The sequence below is a fragment of the Cryptomeria japonica genome, chromosome 5 (genome assembly GCF_030272615.1).
Source record: "Cryptomeria japonica chromosome 5, Sugi_1.0, whole genome shotgun sequence".
NCBI classification, from domain to species: Eukaryota; Viridiplantae; Streptophyta; class Pinopsida; order Cupressales; family Cupressaceae; genus Cryptomeria; species Cryptomeria japonica.
Genome location: NC_081409.1, coordinates 28,991,859 through 29,008,671, shown reverse-complemented (window position 1 = coordinate 29,008,671; position 16,813 = coordinate 28,991,859). Strand labels below are relative to the sequence as shown.

The following is a 16,813-nucleotide window of genomic DNA, read 5'->3' as shown; positions in this document are numbered from 1 at the left end:
GGCTTGCTTCAATTCTATGCTTTCTTGTTCTTAAACAGAATTTACAATACCGCAGGTTCTCACTCAGGTGTTGTCATCCAAATTCATAAATCGGATCAAGCACTGCCACCATAAGAACATACTTGAGACATCCAGCACGTAACCCCATAATATCAATACAAAACCCAAATAATATAAATAGAGCTTGATATCTAAAATAGTTGAGAAGAAAATGGAGGTGCACATTTCTACAAAAATATTAACATATTATAAAATACCAAAAAACCTATTTTGATTTAAATGCACAAAGACCAACATTGAAATGCACTATTTGCTTACCGCCCATGGATATGGTAGAGACATTTCTCCTGTATCGAGCAAAATTGGCTTTGGTTTCTGACAATCTATTTGTTCCTTGGTTGGTGTTCTCAATACATCTCTCACTAACTTCCAAAATGGATTTCCCTACAAAAAAGACAAAAGATGAACATAATCAAGAGGCCTCTTAAGCACAGAAACAGTGTAATTGTAAATAACATAATAAACTGAGCAACAAACAATTTCAGTAGCAAGTTTTTCTCAAGGGAAGCCATACATTATTATCACCCTGCTTGAAGTCAAAAGCTCCAGGCCCATCAGTGGTTCCTGCAGCGAAAGCAAACCCCATTGCAGCAGGACATGTCTTAACTACAGACTCTGAATCTCCAGGTGCAGCTGGGGGAAGGTTGACCTCAAGTTTAGAAAAGTCAAGATATACATGGCGATAGTTTATTTTTCCTGATAATTGTTCAGATGCACTATTGAATAGGTCAATAGCCTTCTCAAATTGCCTTTCCCCAATAATGCGGGTACTTGCAAATTCATCAGGGTATCTGTCATACAAAATAGGATATAAGACACATTACTGTCAATCAATCTATGGAAGGCAACAGTTTCTAAAATGATGCTTTCGGTGGTTAAATACTTACCCTGGGCCACGCCCATAGCACATTTCATTTTTTCCATTACAAGTACTGTGGTTGAAGTCACAAGGCAATCCTGTATCTGTGCAAAAAGCGCCTAAAACATTGGGACTCACATCACCACAATTCGATTGACAAAATGCAGCCACAAATTGTGTTTTGCCTCCATTCCCAGTGGATCCCCGAACTCTACTTGAAACACTAATTAACCGTTCACTGAATTTCCCACCTGTGCTCTTATGTGATGCTGCAATTTTGTAAAGACTCTCCTCTGCAAGAATCAAATTAGATTATTTTTGAACCTTGCACCTAATCATTTCTTTCAATCATACACTTTAATGCTCACTGTATTAATAAGCATTTAAAACACTTCCAATTACACTACCATTGTCAATATAAAAATGGGAACGTGAGGATCAACGCCAAAATTTTTTAACTGTGATCTATAATCTTTACATACCTACACTTGGAGTCATGCTTGAGTTTATTTTGTATTGTTGACTCAATGAATTGGCATTATAATTAGTCCCAATTGATTTTGAACTCTCAGAAGTTGGTGAACCCCCACTTTTCTGTGAATACCAATCCTCCATAAAACGTGCTGCAGCCCCTTTATTGTCACCACTAATTAATGGATTTGTACGACTCATTGATGTCCCATGTGTAGCAAACCAGTTAAAACTTCCTACTGGGCCCCACTCAGCATCTACAAATTTCAGCAATGTCATATCTTTGTCAACATTATATTTGTACCGTGCTTGTTCATCTGGTGGATCATTCAAGTAAGCACTAGGGCTGCGATTAACACCAGCATCAAGAAGCTCCCCTGAAAGAATACCACAGTACAATTCTTAGATGTGAGTAGTATCAATCAACAACATCAGCCTAAAAATGCAGCAGAACACAACACAAAACAATAAGGAATCTGAAAGTAACTTTTACTATAATGAATGGTTAAATGATCATTTGGAGATTTTCCTGACTGAAAATTGCATATTCAAGTGCATAACCTTCTTAAGAGATGCTTTAGGAAGAATGCAAAGAAACCTGTTCTGAGACCCAGTAGGAGTGCAAACTAATGAAACATATAGCCATACCAGACCATATGTAAGTGCCATGTTTTTAATTCTGTGTTCCATAGAGTTTTGGGGGCAGGGATAGGGGGATGGTAGAGGATGCGTTTTGAGGACGAGAGTCAAAGGGCCATATTTGGGGGACGGCAATATATGATGCATATATGTATATGTATATGTATGCATGTATGTATGTATATTGTGTGCGTGTATTTTTCAAAATATATTATATATATATATAGAGAGAGAGAGAGAGAGATATGTGAATGACTTATAACAACAATATCAATATGTAAGTAATTCATGACAGCAGCATAATAGTTAATAAAATACAATAAAGTAGTATAAAAGCAGTACAACAATAGTATAACAGCACTATAAACTATAAACTATAAAACAACATTAAAATTAATCATGAGATCCATAACAGCAGTATTAACTATTAAGTATTTTGTTGTTCAACTTCAAATTTTAAAGTTAACTATTAAAGTAACTCAAAGTCTCAAACATCAAAATACCACAATCTATGAGACTAAACCTCATTCGGGCTATCAATATCTGAAGATTCAGAACAATCTATGTCACTATCACTCTCTGCCTGAAATGGATCATCCAATGGTAGCCCGACCATTCCTGGTTGCACCTCCTCCTCGTCAATCTGCCTAACATCTTCAGGATCAACATCTGAACACGCTGCTAGAGTGTATATACTTAGTAGTCAGTCAGTCTTAAGTCTCAAGGCACTATGAATTGCAACTAGTTTTTCAGCTTGTTTCGAGGTAAGCCTATTTTTCTTAATTGAGTGGTTGAAGCCATAGGTGGACCGACTTCTCTTTGCAATTGAGGAACTAGCAATTTGTGAGATTAAATGAAAAGCAAGTTGTTTCAACTCTGATGTGTCCTTCCCATGAAATTTCCACCATACAATGGGGTTTTTTGTGCAATACTAGCCCTATCCGTCCTAGCCTCTAGTTTGCTAAATGTAGGACCCTAAAGATTGGAAAACTGGAGCCACTGCTCTTCAAGTATGGTTGTCTCCTCCTTGCTATACATTTTACAAAGGGCTACCATAAGCCCCTTCATCACTTCATCATCCTCAGGAATGAAGCTATCACCTAGGTCTAGGTGCATACCACTTCGGATTAAGAGCATAAGCAGCCATGTAAAGAGGGGTGTTCATTGTGTTCCACCTCTTCGTGACAATAGGCCTAATATGCTCCTCATAGAATTGCAATCCAAGATCCTTGTTATGAATTGCTTGCTTCATTTGATCAAGCATGCTATCAAAAGGCTCATAGATCTCTCTAAGGCTAGGAGAGTCTATTTGCATACCTAATTACCCCTAGAATAGAAGATATGATAGAGAAAATATACCTGCAAGCAACATTTAAAACTTTTAAAACTAAAAATTATGGCATTAACACTATTAATAATGAAAATCTCAAAATTAAAATTTTAGAATAAAAAGTTAAGACCAAGTACAAACTCAAACAATTTTGCTTACCTGATATTGGACCAAGTGCCATTAAGCACTCTTCCTTTCAACACCTTCCCTTCTTCTATCTTTGATTGAGTCCACTTTTTCTAGTCTCCACAAACAACCATGGATTGTAGAACATCCTGCACCCCCAGCGTCCTCGCTAGCAAAATAAAATAGCTAGCATATCTAGCCTCAACTGGTTTGAGGAATTCTTTCTTTGTATAAGACCGGAATAATGCAAGTGAAATGTGATGGTTACATACAAACATTTGTGTCTCTAGCCTCTACCACTACTTCCTTCACCCAATCTATTTTGCCAATGTCTTTCAAAGCATGTACATAGAATGGAGTCCAAAAAATATGTTTGTAAACACTCTCAACCATCAAACCAGATAACTTAGAAACATGAGCTGAGTTTGTCACAACCTGCACAACATAAGAAGACCCAACCTCCTCTATGGCCTCCTTAAAAATGGCAAATTGGAAATCAGCATCCTTACATTTCCCAAAACAATCAATAACTCTAAGTATGAACCAACAAGACATGTAATAATAATATTAATGAGTGACCAATGTCAAATATCAATCCACCCATCCATGACAATGGAACAGCCAATCCTAATCCATGTTTGTCTAATCTCCTCCATCAACACGTTTACTTTTGAATATTGTTTATCAAAGAGGGAGGTACGTAATCTATGTTCTCCAAGGGGAGCATAAGAGGGTCCAACTGCCAATGCATCTCTCAACATAGCTTTAAATAAGGTGACCTTGCCAAATGAAATGGAATAGCATGGCCATAAAAAACTTTCGCCACTGAATCATTGGCTTGATCACATTTTTGCATATTCAATAACCCTACCACTATATTTTTCTCAATAGTAGCTTAAGTGGCCTTCCTCTTCCCTCTATCACAACTCTCTCCAACTGATACATTGGAATAGGCATGCAAATCACTAGATGACCATTTTCTCATTGTAGGTTGTAGCAATGATTTTATCCTTAGCCAATAGATGGGTTCTAACCCTAGTCTAGCTCCCATGGTAACAGTGTTGCAAACATTACATAGCCAATGCCTGCTGCCCCCTGTATTTTTACCCCTATTGACAGACAAATTCATGGCAAATTGAAGCAATGCTTTCTTGGGGTTGAGAGGGCCTTTTGCAAGTTTTTGAAGAGAGGAAGGGCATGCAAAACAGTCTTGTGGAATAGAAGCTGAGTTTAGATTTTCAAAATTAGAAGAAGCATCTATTGATATTCAATTGACTTTATTTTCACTTTCACTATCCTCATGACTGGTACTACTATTGTTGCTCATTTTGTGGTATTTATTTTATGATTGAAAGTCTAAAACCAAATTGAGGGACAATATTTTTCAATTTACAAACTTACTACAAGCTAAATATTTAGAAAACTGAAAAAAAATGACATTCCTTGGCTGTAGCTTCAAATTTGCAGCTGATATTTTGTTTCAAACTTGAAGCTTTTGCAAAATGTGACAAAATGTGTCCAATCTCACCTCTGAATCTCGCTTCCTCGTCCTTGCAATAGTGCTCAAGCAGCTAGACCCTGCTAAAAACCCTCACAGAAAGATGGAGCACACAGCAAACAGCAAAATTAAAATGAAATAAGTTTATGTTCTGCAGTTTTTTGGGTATTTTAGGGCTGTAAAGTGGCGTGGGAGGGATTGTGGGAGCCCCATGCCACTGCAGAACCAATGAGTTATTTTTAAAAAATTCTTTTTTTATTGAAAAAACGTGTTGCATCTTCAAGGGACACCTGGCTGTCCCCAAAATGGTTAAGTCCCAAAGATGCCTAGGCATCCTCTCCCATTTTCGCGTTGTTTCTCATGTTTCTTGTGATTTGGAAAGCCAAGGGGACAATAGGGGGACTGTCCCACCATCCCCAAAACGCCACGGGGGAGGAGGACGTGAACTCCAGGGGCAGGGATGCGTCCCCATGGAAGCTTTATGAATTACTCATAGAATGTGTTGGGTGTAAGTATCATATTGTTATTGTTGTTCAAATGGCTGTCATCGATAATTGATTGACATTCAAGAGTTTAAAGAAAAAGACATGATTTGAAATCCCACATTTTCTTACAGCTCAAGTTTTCCTAAAGAAGAATCACTAGAAAGTTAGAAACAAATGCAAGGCAACTCTATGATCCTTACATGATGATGAAGATATAAATGGAAACAAATATCAAAGTTGACCAGCAGATGGTGTAAAAATATAAGATGTAACAACAATGGGAAGAGAAATAAATCTGACTTTTTAGATTGAAATTTTCAAAGACATATTATCCAAGCTTTTTGTTACATCCCATTTGTTCCCTAGTTGTTTTTATGCTACTTTACGCCATGTTGTTGTGCCTTAGTTGTTTAACATGAAATTTACGCGATGTTAATCGTGCCCTACGTGTTTCATGTTATAATTGGGTGATGATGCCCTACATGTTTATGTTATAACTGAGTGATGATGTCCTAGATGGTATTTGTGCTCAGTACAATGAAATGATGACTCACAACTTTTAAATTGATGTTTTGCTATTTAACATGACATTTATGATGTTTTACTTTTGTTGATAATATTTTTGAAATGTCAGAGTTATGACAAGATTTCAGGCGAATTGTTTGAACTGACCAAGTGTGTGCAGGAGTTCGTCATCCTTCAAGAAGGGAGGGGAAGTATCATCAGGTCAAGAGGTAAGGAAAGATAACTCAAGTCATCTAGAAACCCTAATTGTAAGTTGAGTTAGGTCATCTCATGTTGACTATATCTTTCGTCAGCTTGTCACGTTAGGTAACCCTAAATTGGTCTGCATAGGAGTTTTTAGGGTTTCATGACTCTAAGTTGTAGATTGGATTCCAAGTTAATTTATTAATTATTTTATTTATGGAATTTAATCATTTTATCGCTCATGCATCAATATAATTAATACATGTTTATATTAATAAGTGTAAAAAAAAAATTAATTCACACCTTTTATCGCATAATATTAATATTAAATATTTTGGACCAATTTTTTGATTTGGTCTTTTTATAAAATTCATTGTCGGGTGCCGCCATTATGGAATAAGTCTAATATAATTTTTATTAGCACCATATATATAATCAAATTCAGTATTTGAACAGCTATGTCTCCGAAGAGGGGGCTTTTCTATTTAAATTAGATTAGTCTAAATAATTCTTGAGCACTACTAAAGTTTACATTGGCATTAAGCAATGTATCGAATGCTAAGTTTAATGTAACTTTAATCACCAAATAATACATCTTGGCTTAGATATGCAATGAAATATAAATGTTTTAATGCAAAATATTATCAGGCAAATTAGGAGTTTGTTGACCACCGTATGGGCAATAAAAAACACTACATTGTTTAAAAGAGATTTAATATTATAGTCGAAGGAAGCAAATGTTTTTTTCAGAAGCTGTTGGAGAACAAAGGCATTTGTTGTGATAATTTATATCTTTCCCATGAAGAAACATGCTTGGAATTGGTGTGGGAATTGGAATGAAATTCACGTGAAAGCAAAGGAGTTTAGGGCTAAATAGATAATCCGCCTCATGATGGGCATTATGGAAAGGGTTGAGAAATATTTTCAGCCCTGTATTTGCTAACGTTTTCCTTCATTAAGCGCTGCAACCTTATTGGGGTTAGTTCAGCTGGTAAAGGCTCAAGAGGTTTTCAGAAGCTAAGGAACAACACAGAGAACTCCCTTCAAGTCATATCTTCTCCACTTTAATCATGTCATGTAGCTTATACCCAAGCCTAGCAAGGCTTGTGCAAACATTCTTCTTCTTTCTAAGTTTGATTAAGGAAGGTTAAGCTTAAGAAAAACATATAAGGAATATACAATTTAGTTTGGAAATCATTTCTTATTTGGAAATGGGAAATGGCTGTGGTATAATCTCTTTGTGTGTAGGGAAATAGAAGAATACAAGGAAATATTCGTATAGCTGTGTTTTTCCTTCTTGTAGACAAAAACGAAATATTTTTATATGCACAAAAAGATAACACACAGCCATGGCTGTGTATACACAACACGACTGTGCATACACAACATGGTTGTGCACACCTAGAATGGCTGTGTATTTGCATTTCCAGTATGGTTGTGTTTTGACTGCTTAAATCCTTATAATACATGGGAAATGTATTCATATTATAAGTGTATTCAAGGAAATTTGGACAGTTGTCAAGACTGCAAATATAGTGCAGCATTCATAAGGTTTGTTTTTAAAAAAAAACAAAAAAAACCCTTGACAGCTGGAATTGTATGATGCACTATGTTTATAGAAAACTACTGAGAACAATTTTATTGACAGTAAATAAAATACTATATACTGTGTATTACAGTATGGCTGTGTATTATGTATCCAGCTGAGAGTAAACCTTTTGACAATAGATAAAATATTATAAACTGTGTATTACAGTATAGCTGTGTATTTCAGTGTGGCAGAATTTCATTCTTAATTGATACGGGAAAATATTTGCCTAAATTGTTTAATTGGTCATTTTAGTCTTGTGTTATGAAACCCCGGTTGGGATCTCAATTAAACACTTATGACCATTGAGGTGTTTTAATACTTAAATTTATCCAAGAAGAAAATGAATGAGCTATTTAGATGCCTTTTTGTTCTGACTTTATGAAATACAAGAAGTGGGAATTATCAATCAGCAGTGAAGCTGCTCCCACGTTAGGGATTAACCTTCCCTAGCAGGGGATTGAAAACTAAACTCTAGCTTAAGAAAGAAAAATGGGTAAGAGTAGAACAACAGTATCCGTAATGCAGTTAGCATTTCAATTATAAAAAAAAATACACTCAGACATTGCAATGATAGCAGAGACATGTCATGCATGTTGTTCATTCAAACTTAAGATTATATGGGCAGTTGGCGGCACTTAAGCCATTTTACCTTTCCTAATCTAGGGGTTAGTTGTATTTTTCTAATATTTTATACACTGATTTATGAGAAGGTTAAAACAAAAACCTCATATGATAATATTACTCAAAAAATAAATGAAGTTCGTGGAATATGACTGAGACATGTAAGTCAAATCCACAGAAGGGCCAAGAGTGAGACATAACACTGGTAACATCTCTAAAATTAATTCTGCTATTAGATTATTATTGAAAATTTATATCAGTTCTGAAGTTCACCGAGCTAGAGTTAACTAGTAAGCAATTTTCACTTATGGATAATGCTTAATCAATCCTTAGTATGGAAAGGGTTAGATAGACATAAGGAAACTCGGTGGTGTTCCTTAAAATACAAATGATTAATATTACGCTTTCTGGAAAGGAACATTAACAACTCTAATTCATATGTTGAATATAGAAATTTGGTATATACATGAGGGTTAGATACCCTATTGCTAATGTTCAAACTCAAAATATGTACTTTGTGATTGAAATACAAGTGGTTGACAAGTGGAGATCCACTAATTAAGTTCTTAGGAAAGAACTCATGTCCTAGAAGTTCAAGTTGCAGCCATGAAGGGTTAAAAACCCATATGCAATTCAATGGCTAATATCAGCTAATAAAAGTCAAGTATGGGCTACTCTTCATGAGTACACAGTATTGAAACTGTATGAAATATGAACACTATTAAACTGCTGTAATTTAAAGACTGATAAATTTGTACAAGGATTTGGCATATTAATAGAGGGGTAGTGAATTCTGCCTATCCATTAAGCATGTATTCATTCTTGTACTCGTGAGAGAGTGGGTTGCTAGCTCAATGGCACAAGGGTGAACTCCAAATTTAATTTAACTAGGGTTCTGTCAAAAAATAGGTTACACCCTAAGAGTATAAGTCACCTCAAGTTTGTTGACCAGCATGAGAAACTTGGATCCAAACATAAATGATAGCCAAGAGCCTCATAGAGTCAGAATGCAATCAACATAGAGACAAACATAATGACTTGAACACCTTTAGGAATTTAAATTCGACCGAGTAAGGTTATGAACAATAACTTCTTGAATTAGTGTCAACTAGTTTGTTAATCTAGATACACAACTCAGTCAAAGGTCATGCTAGTTAGGGGTAGCCTATGGTGTATGACTGACTAGGGATTTGTATAGGATTATCCACCAGTTCAGATGGCATGAGTTAGACTTTCCGTTACCTCCTTGCGAAGGGTCGGGACAATCCAGTTGGATATGGCACGGGGGACTAGTAAGTCTGTGGTTTGGCGGAAAAGCACCTTGATGATACTTTCCCTCATTGGCCTGATGGTAAAGTTATGAAAGTTTGGGATATTAGCATCTAGAAAAATGTATCTTCTAAACCTCTTTGTTTCATTTAATTTGAAATGTTAAAGTTTTCATTCGTACCTACTAATTTTCTCATAGCATAGATCTCTATTAAATTCAATTTTTTAGTTCAATATTGTTAATAGAAAAAAAAAAAAAGCTGCAAGTTTTCCCTTCTTTTCAGCTACAAAAATGTAAAAGTTGTTATTTCAAATTTGCATAGGATGTTGTTTGTACCACCTTTCTAGAGTATTTACATAAAAGCTACTTAGGCTTTTGTCCAACATTTCAAGTGTGCTAACTGTTGTGACGTTTTCACACATCACCCCATTGCAAATGGGGAGCCCAACTTTTTTGCTTTCTAGGTTAGTGGTCTGAGCTTAGTTGTTGGTTGTTGTTAAGTCTTTACTATTAGCCTTTTGTTTCTAATTGCTCAAAAGTTGGTCAAGTCTCTCGAAATCTCTTCGGCCTTCCAAAGCTTTTGATCTGCCTTTCCCAACACTACCAGTGGATGTCCAAACCCAATAGCTTCCCTTCCATTTCCACTTCTCCTCACTGCCTTCCATTTCACCCAATATCCTTTACCTACCTACCCTACTATCCACCATCTACCTTCCCATTCCCCTTTCATACCTTTACCTTTCCCCCACTACTACTTCCACCTCTTTTAACTTCCAGTTCCTTCCACGAAATCTACTTCCCTACATTTACACATACCTATACCGTCACCTACACATACCTTCACTTTCACCTACACCTACCTTTCCCACACCTACATCTTCCACCCTCCTACCTCTATACCCCTTAGTGTAATGTCCCTACTAGTTAGAGATCATTGTCCTACAAAACACTTTGTTAGAATACAACAGACATATATATATATATATATATATAACTAATCTAAATTGCAATCTAACTTTAAAATACTTAATTAACATAATCACAATTTTTATCTAATAAAAATGATATGAATGTCATACGAAAGTATGTCTTTAGGTGGCCATGAAGCTCGCCTTCTTGGAACCCATCTTGGTTCCAAGCCCTCCAGGAAGTCGAAGGTGAATTCAACCCCTGTCTTGAATGTAATTTCTTACATCCAAGCCATCTAGTAAATTGAAGGTTAATTCGATTTTTGTCTTGGGTGTAACCTCTTACACCCAAGCCATCCAAGGAAGACCCTATGTCTATTCCTTGCCTTGGGTGATGCATCCCATCATCCAAGTCCTGAGAGGAGACTGACCAAATCCGTCTCTTCTTGGTTGAACTTAATCAACCAAGCCATACATATGCATATCAATGTTCAGTATATATACTGCCCTAGGGATTATCGTAATCCCTCCCTTAGACTAAGGGAGTTTCCTCCCTATAGCCTCCATCATGTGATTACATTTACAATACATTTTTTGCATTTTTATTACTACTACTTTCCATTCCATAATTCACATTTACATATTCCTAATTTAGCATATATTTCATAACATATATTCAGAAAATGTCTATTATCAAATATTCACCTTAACGTATATTCCTAACTATTCATTGATATGTATTCATTAACATATGTTTATACCTATTCATTAACATCTAAAAATCATTCACTAACATATGTATTAAACTGTTCATTGCTTATATTCATTACATATGTATTAAAATATTCATTATTTATATTCATTAATATATATATTGTGATGTTCATTATTTATATATAATAAACTATTCATGCACTACCATTAATATAAATATTGAAATATTCATTATTTATATTTATTAACATATATAATAATCTATTCATGCATTACCATTAATATAAATATTGAAATATTCATTATTTATATTTATTGACATATACAATAATCTATTCATGCATTACCATTAATATAAATATTGAAATATTCATTATTTATATTTATTAACATATATAATAATCTATTCATGCAGTACTTACCTGTGCGTAACCTGCTGCCGTAGCTTCCAGACCTTCCTCTCTCACCCCCAGCAGTCCTCCTCCTCCCTCCCCTTTATATGTATTAATCATTTATGAAGTAAAGTGCCCCTTGGAAACAACTAAATGTGAACGGAAGGACAAATGGATGCAATATGTGATACAACCCTTAATAGATTGAAAGTTATATTCTCTGGATCTGCAATTTAAAAAAAAATACAGAGATACGAGCCCCTTTCGGATATTCCGATATGAGTACACAACAACTCTGTGGTAAGGCTGATAAACCTTCCTTTTTCTTCCAAATTGACGTAGAGTTTGATAAGTGTGATATCGATGTCCACTTAAGTCTTTACTATATCTGATACGTCAATGAATATGTAATTATAAATATGTTTATATCAGCCTGAATAATTGGCTGCTGTTTCGATCTGAAAGTATATATTTACAGCCACCGATGTTCTTTCTCTGGCCCAAGTTGTTCCCCCCAAATGTTTTTATTAAGGTTCATTTTATAATGCTCTTGCAATACCGAAGAGATTGCATTGCTTGATTGTTAAAGAGACAGGTCTCTTCCAAATCGCTACTCTTCATAATAATCGATTTAATGTTTATTTGTTATTTCTTAATTACTGCCACCCATAACTATCACATTCGAATATGCATCTTCATTCTTCTTCCTAATGTGACTGTCTATTGTGAGGGGACAAACTCTGACACCAGCAGTCTTCTTATATTTAATTTAATAATTTACTCTATCTATTGTTTAGGATGATTGTTATTCTATTATATATTATTATTTTTTTTTTGTTGAATAGTTGTTTTTCTGAATTTATTTATTATTATATTTGTTTTCTAATTACTTAGTTATTTTGTCAATAATATAATATGGTAAAATTTATATTATTATTTGATAAGTATGAAATTAATATTAATATTTAATAAATATAAACTATATATTAAATCTTGTTTATTATTATCATTTAGATTTTATTTAGTTCATTCTATTCATTTATTTGGTTATCTATATATATTTATATTTTAATTGTATTATTCTATTTATTATTGAATATATAAATTATGTTGATAATATATAATATTCAAGTCATGTTCATAAATAATATTTAATTAATGAATTTTAAATAATCATTCATTGATAGTTATTATATTAATTAATAATAATAATTTCTTCATTTAGGGTCTCTCTCTTTCTCTCTGTATATATATAACGATTTAGGAGGGGACATGACACTTAGCCTACCCCATCCTAACCTCCCTACCTACCTAATTATTCCCAATTCCACCTTTAATCCTAATTACCTTCTTCCTACCCACACCTTTCCACCCTATCACCTACCCTAATCCTAGCCTACCCCTATCCTATCCCTATCCTAAACCCCTACACCTTACACCCTTAGCTTTTTCATTACCCCTTATAACTCCCATTATAGCCTACACCCATTTAACCTTCCATTACCCCCTTTACCTCCCACTCCACTTTATTCCCCAACATATCCTAACTCATCCATACCCCTTATGTCTCCCTGTCCACAACATCCTCTTCTTCCCTTTCACCCGTGGCCTTTCCTCAACACCTCACATTTCTTCATCCATCCTGGCCTCATCACATCTTGGGCCCCACACACTCTAAAATGGAGATTTAAAAGGCTTGTTTTAAGGCATAGTATTTCCTTTGACTTCCTTTACCATGTAGCCTTGATTGGGCCCCACCAAACTCTTGTTAATGCATGATAGCCTCAGTAAGATAAATGATTGAATGAGAGATAAATGAAGTCTCTCATTCAAACATTTATTATCGTGAGGGGGCACGATCAAGTGATGTCTTGATCGGTCATGTCCAAAAGACATGGCCGGTCAAGGCATCGCTTGACCGTACCCAGCCCACTACATATACCAAATGAAATGTGTGAGAATGGACATTGAAATAAAAATGTTTCTCCTCTCCTGCAACATAAAAGAAAACAATCAGATTTATACAACAATTCAGTGATAGATAATACATAGAACAAGATAAATTTTAATTCTGATCCACAAAATTAACATGGTATCAGAGCAAGGTTTCCTTCTATAAAGCCTAACCGCCTGAAGGAAGATCCAATTAAGATCAGATTGATATCTCCTTGAAAGTCTCGAATATGGCCACATTGCAAGAACTTGTCCTCTCAAACTTAAACTACAAGCGTCCCTTGCTGAAGTCAGAAATTCAGACGTATGTTCAAAAAAATATGTTCTCTAGAAGAAACTCAAGATACCTTGTGATTGAGAGAGAGCTTACTCAAGATTGAGCACTTCTGAGGTAAAAATTGTAAATATTGATTATTATTATTAATACTAATAATTATTTTATGGGCCCTGTGTAAATCATAAGGAAGTGACGACTTCCAAATGATTTCCACTTGTATTTTTGAGGTTATTGGAAGGTGACGATCTTACAATAACTCATAGAATCGTCGACTGAGGCAATCCATGTAAAAGCTTGTGGATAGAATCGCCGCTTGAGGCAATCCACACAAGAGCTCATGGATAGAATCGCCGACTGAGGCAATCCACGTGAGAGCTCATGGATAGAATCGCCGGCTGAGGTAATCCACACAAGAGCTTGTGGATAGAATCGTCGATTGAGGCAATCCACACAAGAGCTTATGGATAGAATCGCCGACAAAGGCAATCCACTCAAGAGTTTGTGAATGGAATCGCCGACAGAGGCAATTCACATCTTGAAACTATGGTCCCAAGATAAGCATCATACGATTTATGAATATTGCTCCCAATACCTTTTACATTTATCTTACCTAGCTAAGAGGGAGTGTTAATGCATGATAGCCTCGGTAAGATAAATGATTGAATGAGAGATAAATGAAGTCTCTCATTCAAACATTTATTATCATGAGGGGGCACGATCAAGTGATGTCTTGATCGGTCATGTCCAAAAAACATGGCCGGTCAAGGCATCGCTTGACCGTACCCAATCCACTACATATACCAAATGAAATGTGTGAGAATGGACATTGAAATAAAAATGCTTCTCCTCTCCTGCAACATAAAAGAAGACAATCAGATTTATACAACAATTCAGTGATAGATAATACATAGAACAAAATAAATTTTAATTCTGATCCACAAAATTAACAACTCTAAGGTGAAGGAAAAAGTTTTTAAGGCATGTTTTATTTTTTTTAGAAAAAGAAAGCATCCACTTCACCATTTCCTTGCAAGGTGTAGCAACACAAAAGATAGGGAGCTAGCCTTTGAATAAGGATGTGTTACTTTAATGAGGATAGAGTAAAAAGACCCTTAACATCCAACGGCAATATAAAGGGAGTATTTCACGTCATTTTAACAGCATTCAGTAATAAATTCTGATCAGACATTAAGGAAGCAGTTTTGGTGATGAAGATCAGCGATTTTGGCAATAGAACTTTGATCATCACATTGATCAAATGCTACATCAGGATATTGTTTGATTTGAAAGGTCAAAGGTTTAACTTAAAGACATTGTTATCCAGTTTGTTGAAGGTAAAAGGGCAGATTTTGAAGGAATTCCATTGCATTATCAGACATTTTTATTTATTTTTTTGTTGCTTTTCAGGTTTGATAGAGGGATGGAAAGCTAGGAAGGGAGGATAGATCATTCATTTCAAACATCAAACAGTGCCGATTGAGAGACAACTTCAGCAATCAAGATCAAAGATCTGAACAAAACGAATGAGTGATCAAAATCTGATCAAGTTCATTTGCTTGTGCAAGTGAAGGCAAGCAAAATTTGATCGATCAAATCCTCAAATACAAATGAGGCTTTGATCACCTATCTGGGAGTGAAGATTTTATGCAAGGATAAGAATGCTTTGACTTTGTACAAATGAACACAAAAAGAAATACCGATCAGTCTTGGCATAGAATACAAATGGAGGGAAAAATTCCCAATCAGTCTTGGTGAAGAAAGGCAATCAACATTTGATCAGATGGAAGAGATTAATGCTCAGAATCAGAAGTAAGCATAGCAATCAGATCTTGAGGAGATACAAAATCAGACCTGCAATGCTAAAATCAGACCTACAAGCAGTCAAATCAGATCCAAGAAGACAAGTATAGAAAGTTGCAAAGATAGATAATTTAGCCGATCCAAGTTATGGTTTGCAAAGGTGGCTTAGGAATCTGCTTAACTGTTGAGTGCCAAAGGTCATTCAAAATGCCGCTCTCAACCTATGTTGCAAAGATCATGTAATGTCCCCTTCTCCGCAGTGATTAGTTATGTTGGCCATTAGACTAGTTCAGAGGCCCGTAGGCTAGTCGGGGGCAAAAATTAGGGTTTCCTATTTTCTAGGAGGATTCTTTGGTGTTTTCAGGGGCTATATGTGGGAGTTTGACAGTTTGGATTCTAGATTGCTTCTGGGTTTTCAGAGAGCTTCAAGATGATTCGACATGCATCTGCATCGGGTGACTTTTACAAGACTTACTATTTTTAGTAAGTGCAACGACTGCTCAGAATGTGGTTAAAACTTAAAATCACTTTGGAAACACTTACTATTTTTAGCAATATGCTATTTTTAGTAAGTACTATTTTTAGCAGTTCTATTTTTAGCAGGATGTCAGCAAGCTTGTTCAAATGGCTATTTCTAGTAGGCCAGTTGAGCAGTTGGTCTTCCCTCATTTTTTGGTGCTTTTCTTGGCAAGGGTTCCTCAGCTCAGTTCAATGACTATTTCTAACAGGGCAATTCTCTTGGCTTGTTTCCCCATATCCTTGGAGCTTGTTTTGGCAGGTTCAATATTTGATGAAAAATGGTGTTTTAAATTAAATTATAACTTAAGGCAAAGGTTGGACGATTTATTTAAAAGGGGTTGCTTAAGCTATATTGATATATAAGTCTTTTCCTTAATTATATATTGGGTGATTTATTGTTGAGGAAAAATAATTTATAAAGTGAAATATTAATACAGCAAGATGGACGCCTTATGGAGAAATAAGTTAATTTTATAATATATTTCACTTATCTACCTTGGATGCCACATTATGATTTTATTGTCATTTTTATAAAGAATATTTGCTCCTATGAGAAGGACGATTTGGAGAAAGGAGAGATGAAATGTAATTT

General features: G+C 35.3%; 1 protein-coding gene across 1 annotated transcript in view; it reads right to left on the bottom strand.

The window, feature by feature from the left end:
* Positions 1-16,813, bottom strand: part of LOC131033659 (neutral ceramidase 2) — a 94,374-nt gene that overhangs the window by 24,754 nt on the left and 52,807 nt on the right. Inside the window, exons 3-6 of the mRNA XM_057964924.2 lie at positions 1,402-1,767; positions 948-1,212; positions 575-851; positions 319-444 (exon numbers count right to left, since the gene is read on the bottom strand). Coding sequence (XP_057820907.2) covers positions 319-444; positions 575-851; positions 948-1,212; positions 1,402-1,767 — 1,034 coding nt within the window. The remainder of the gene's footprint in view (positions 1-318; positions 445-574; positions 852-947; positions 1,213-1,401; positions 1,768-16,813) is intronic.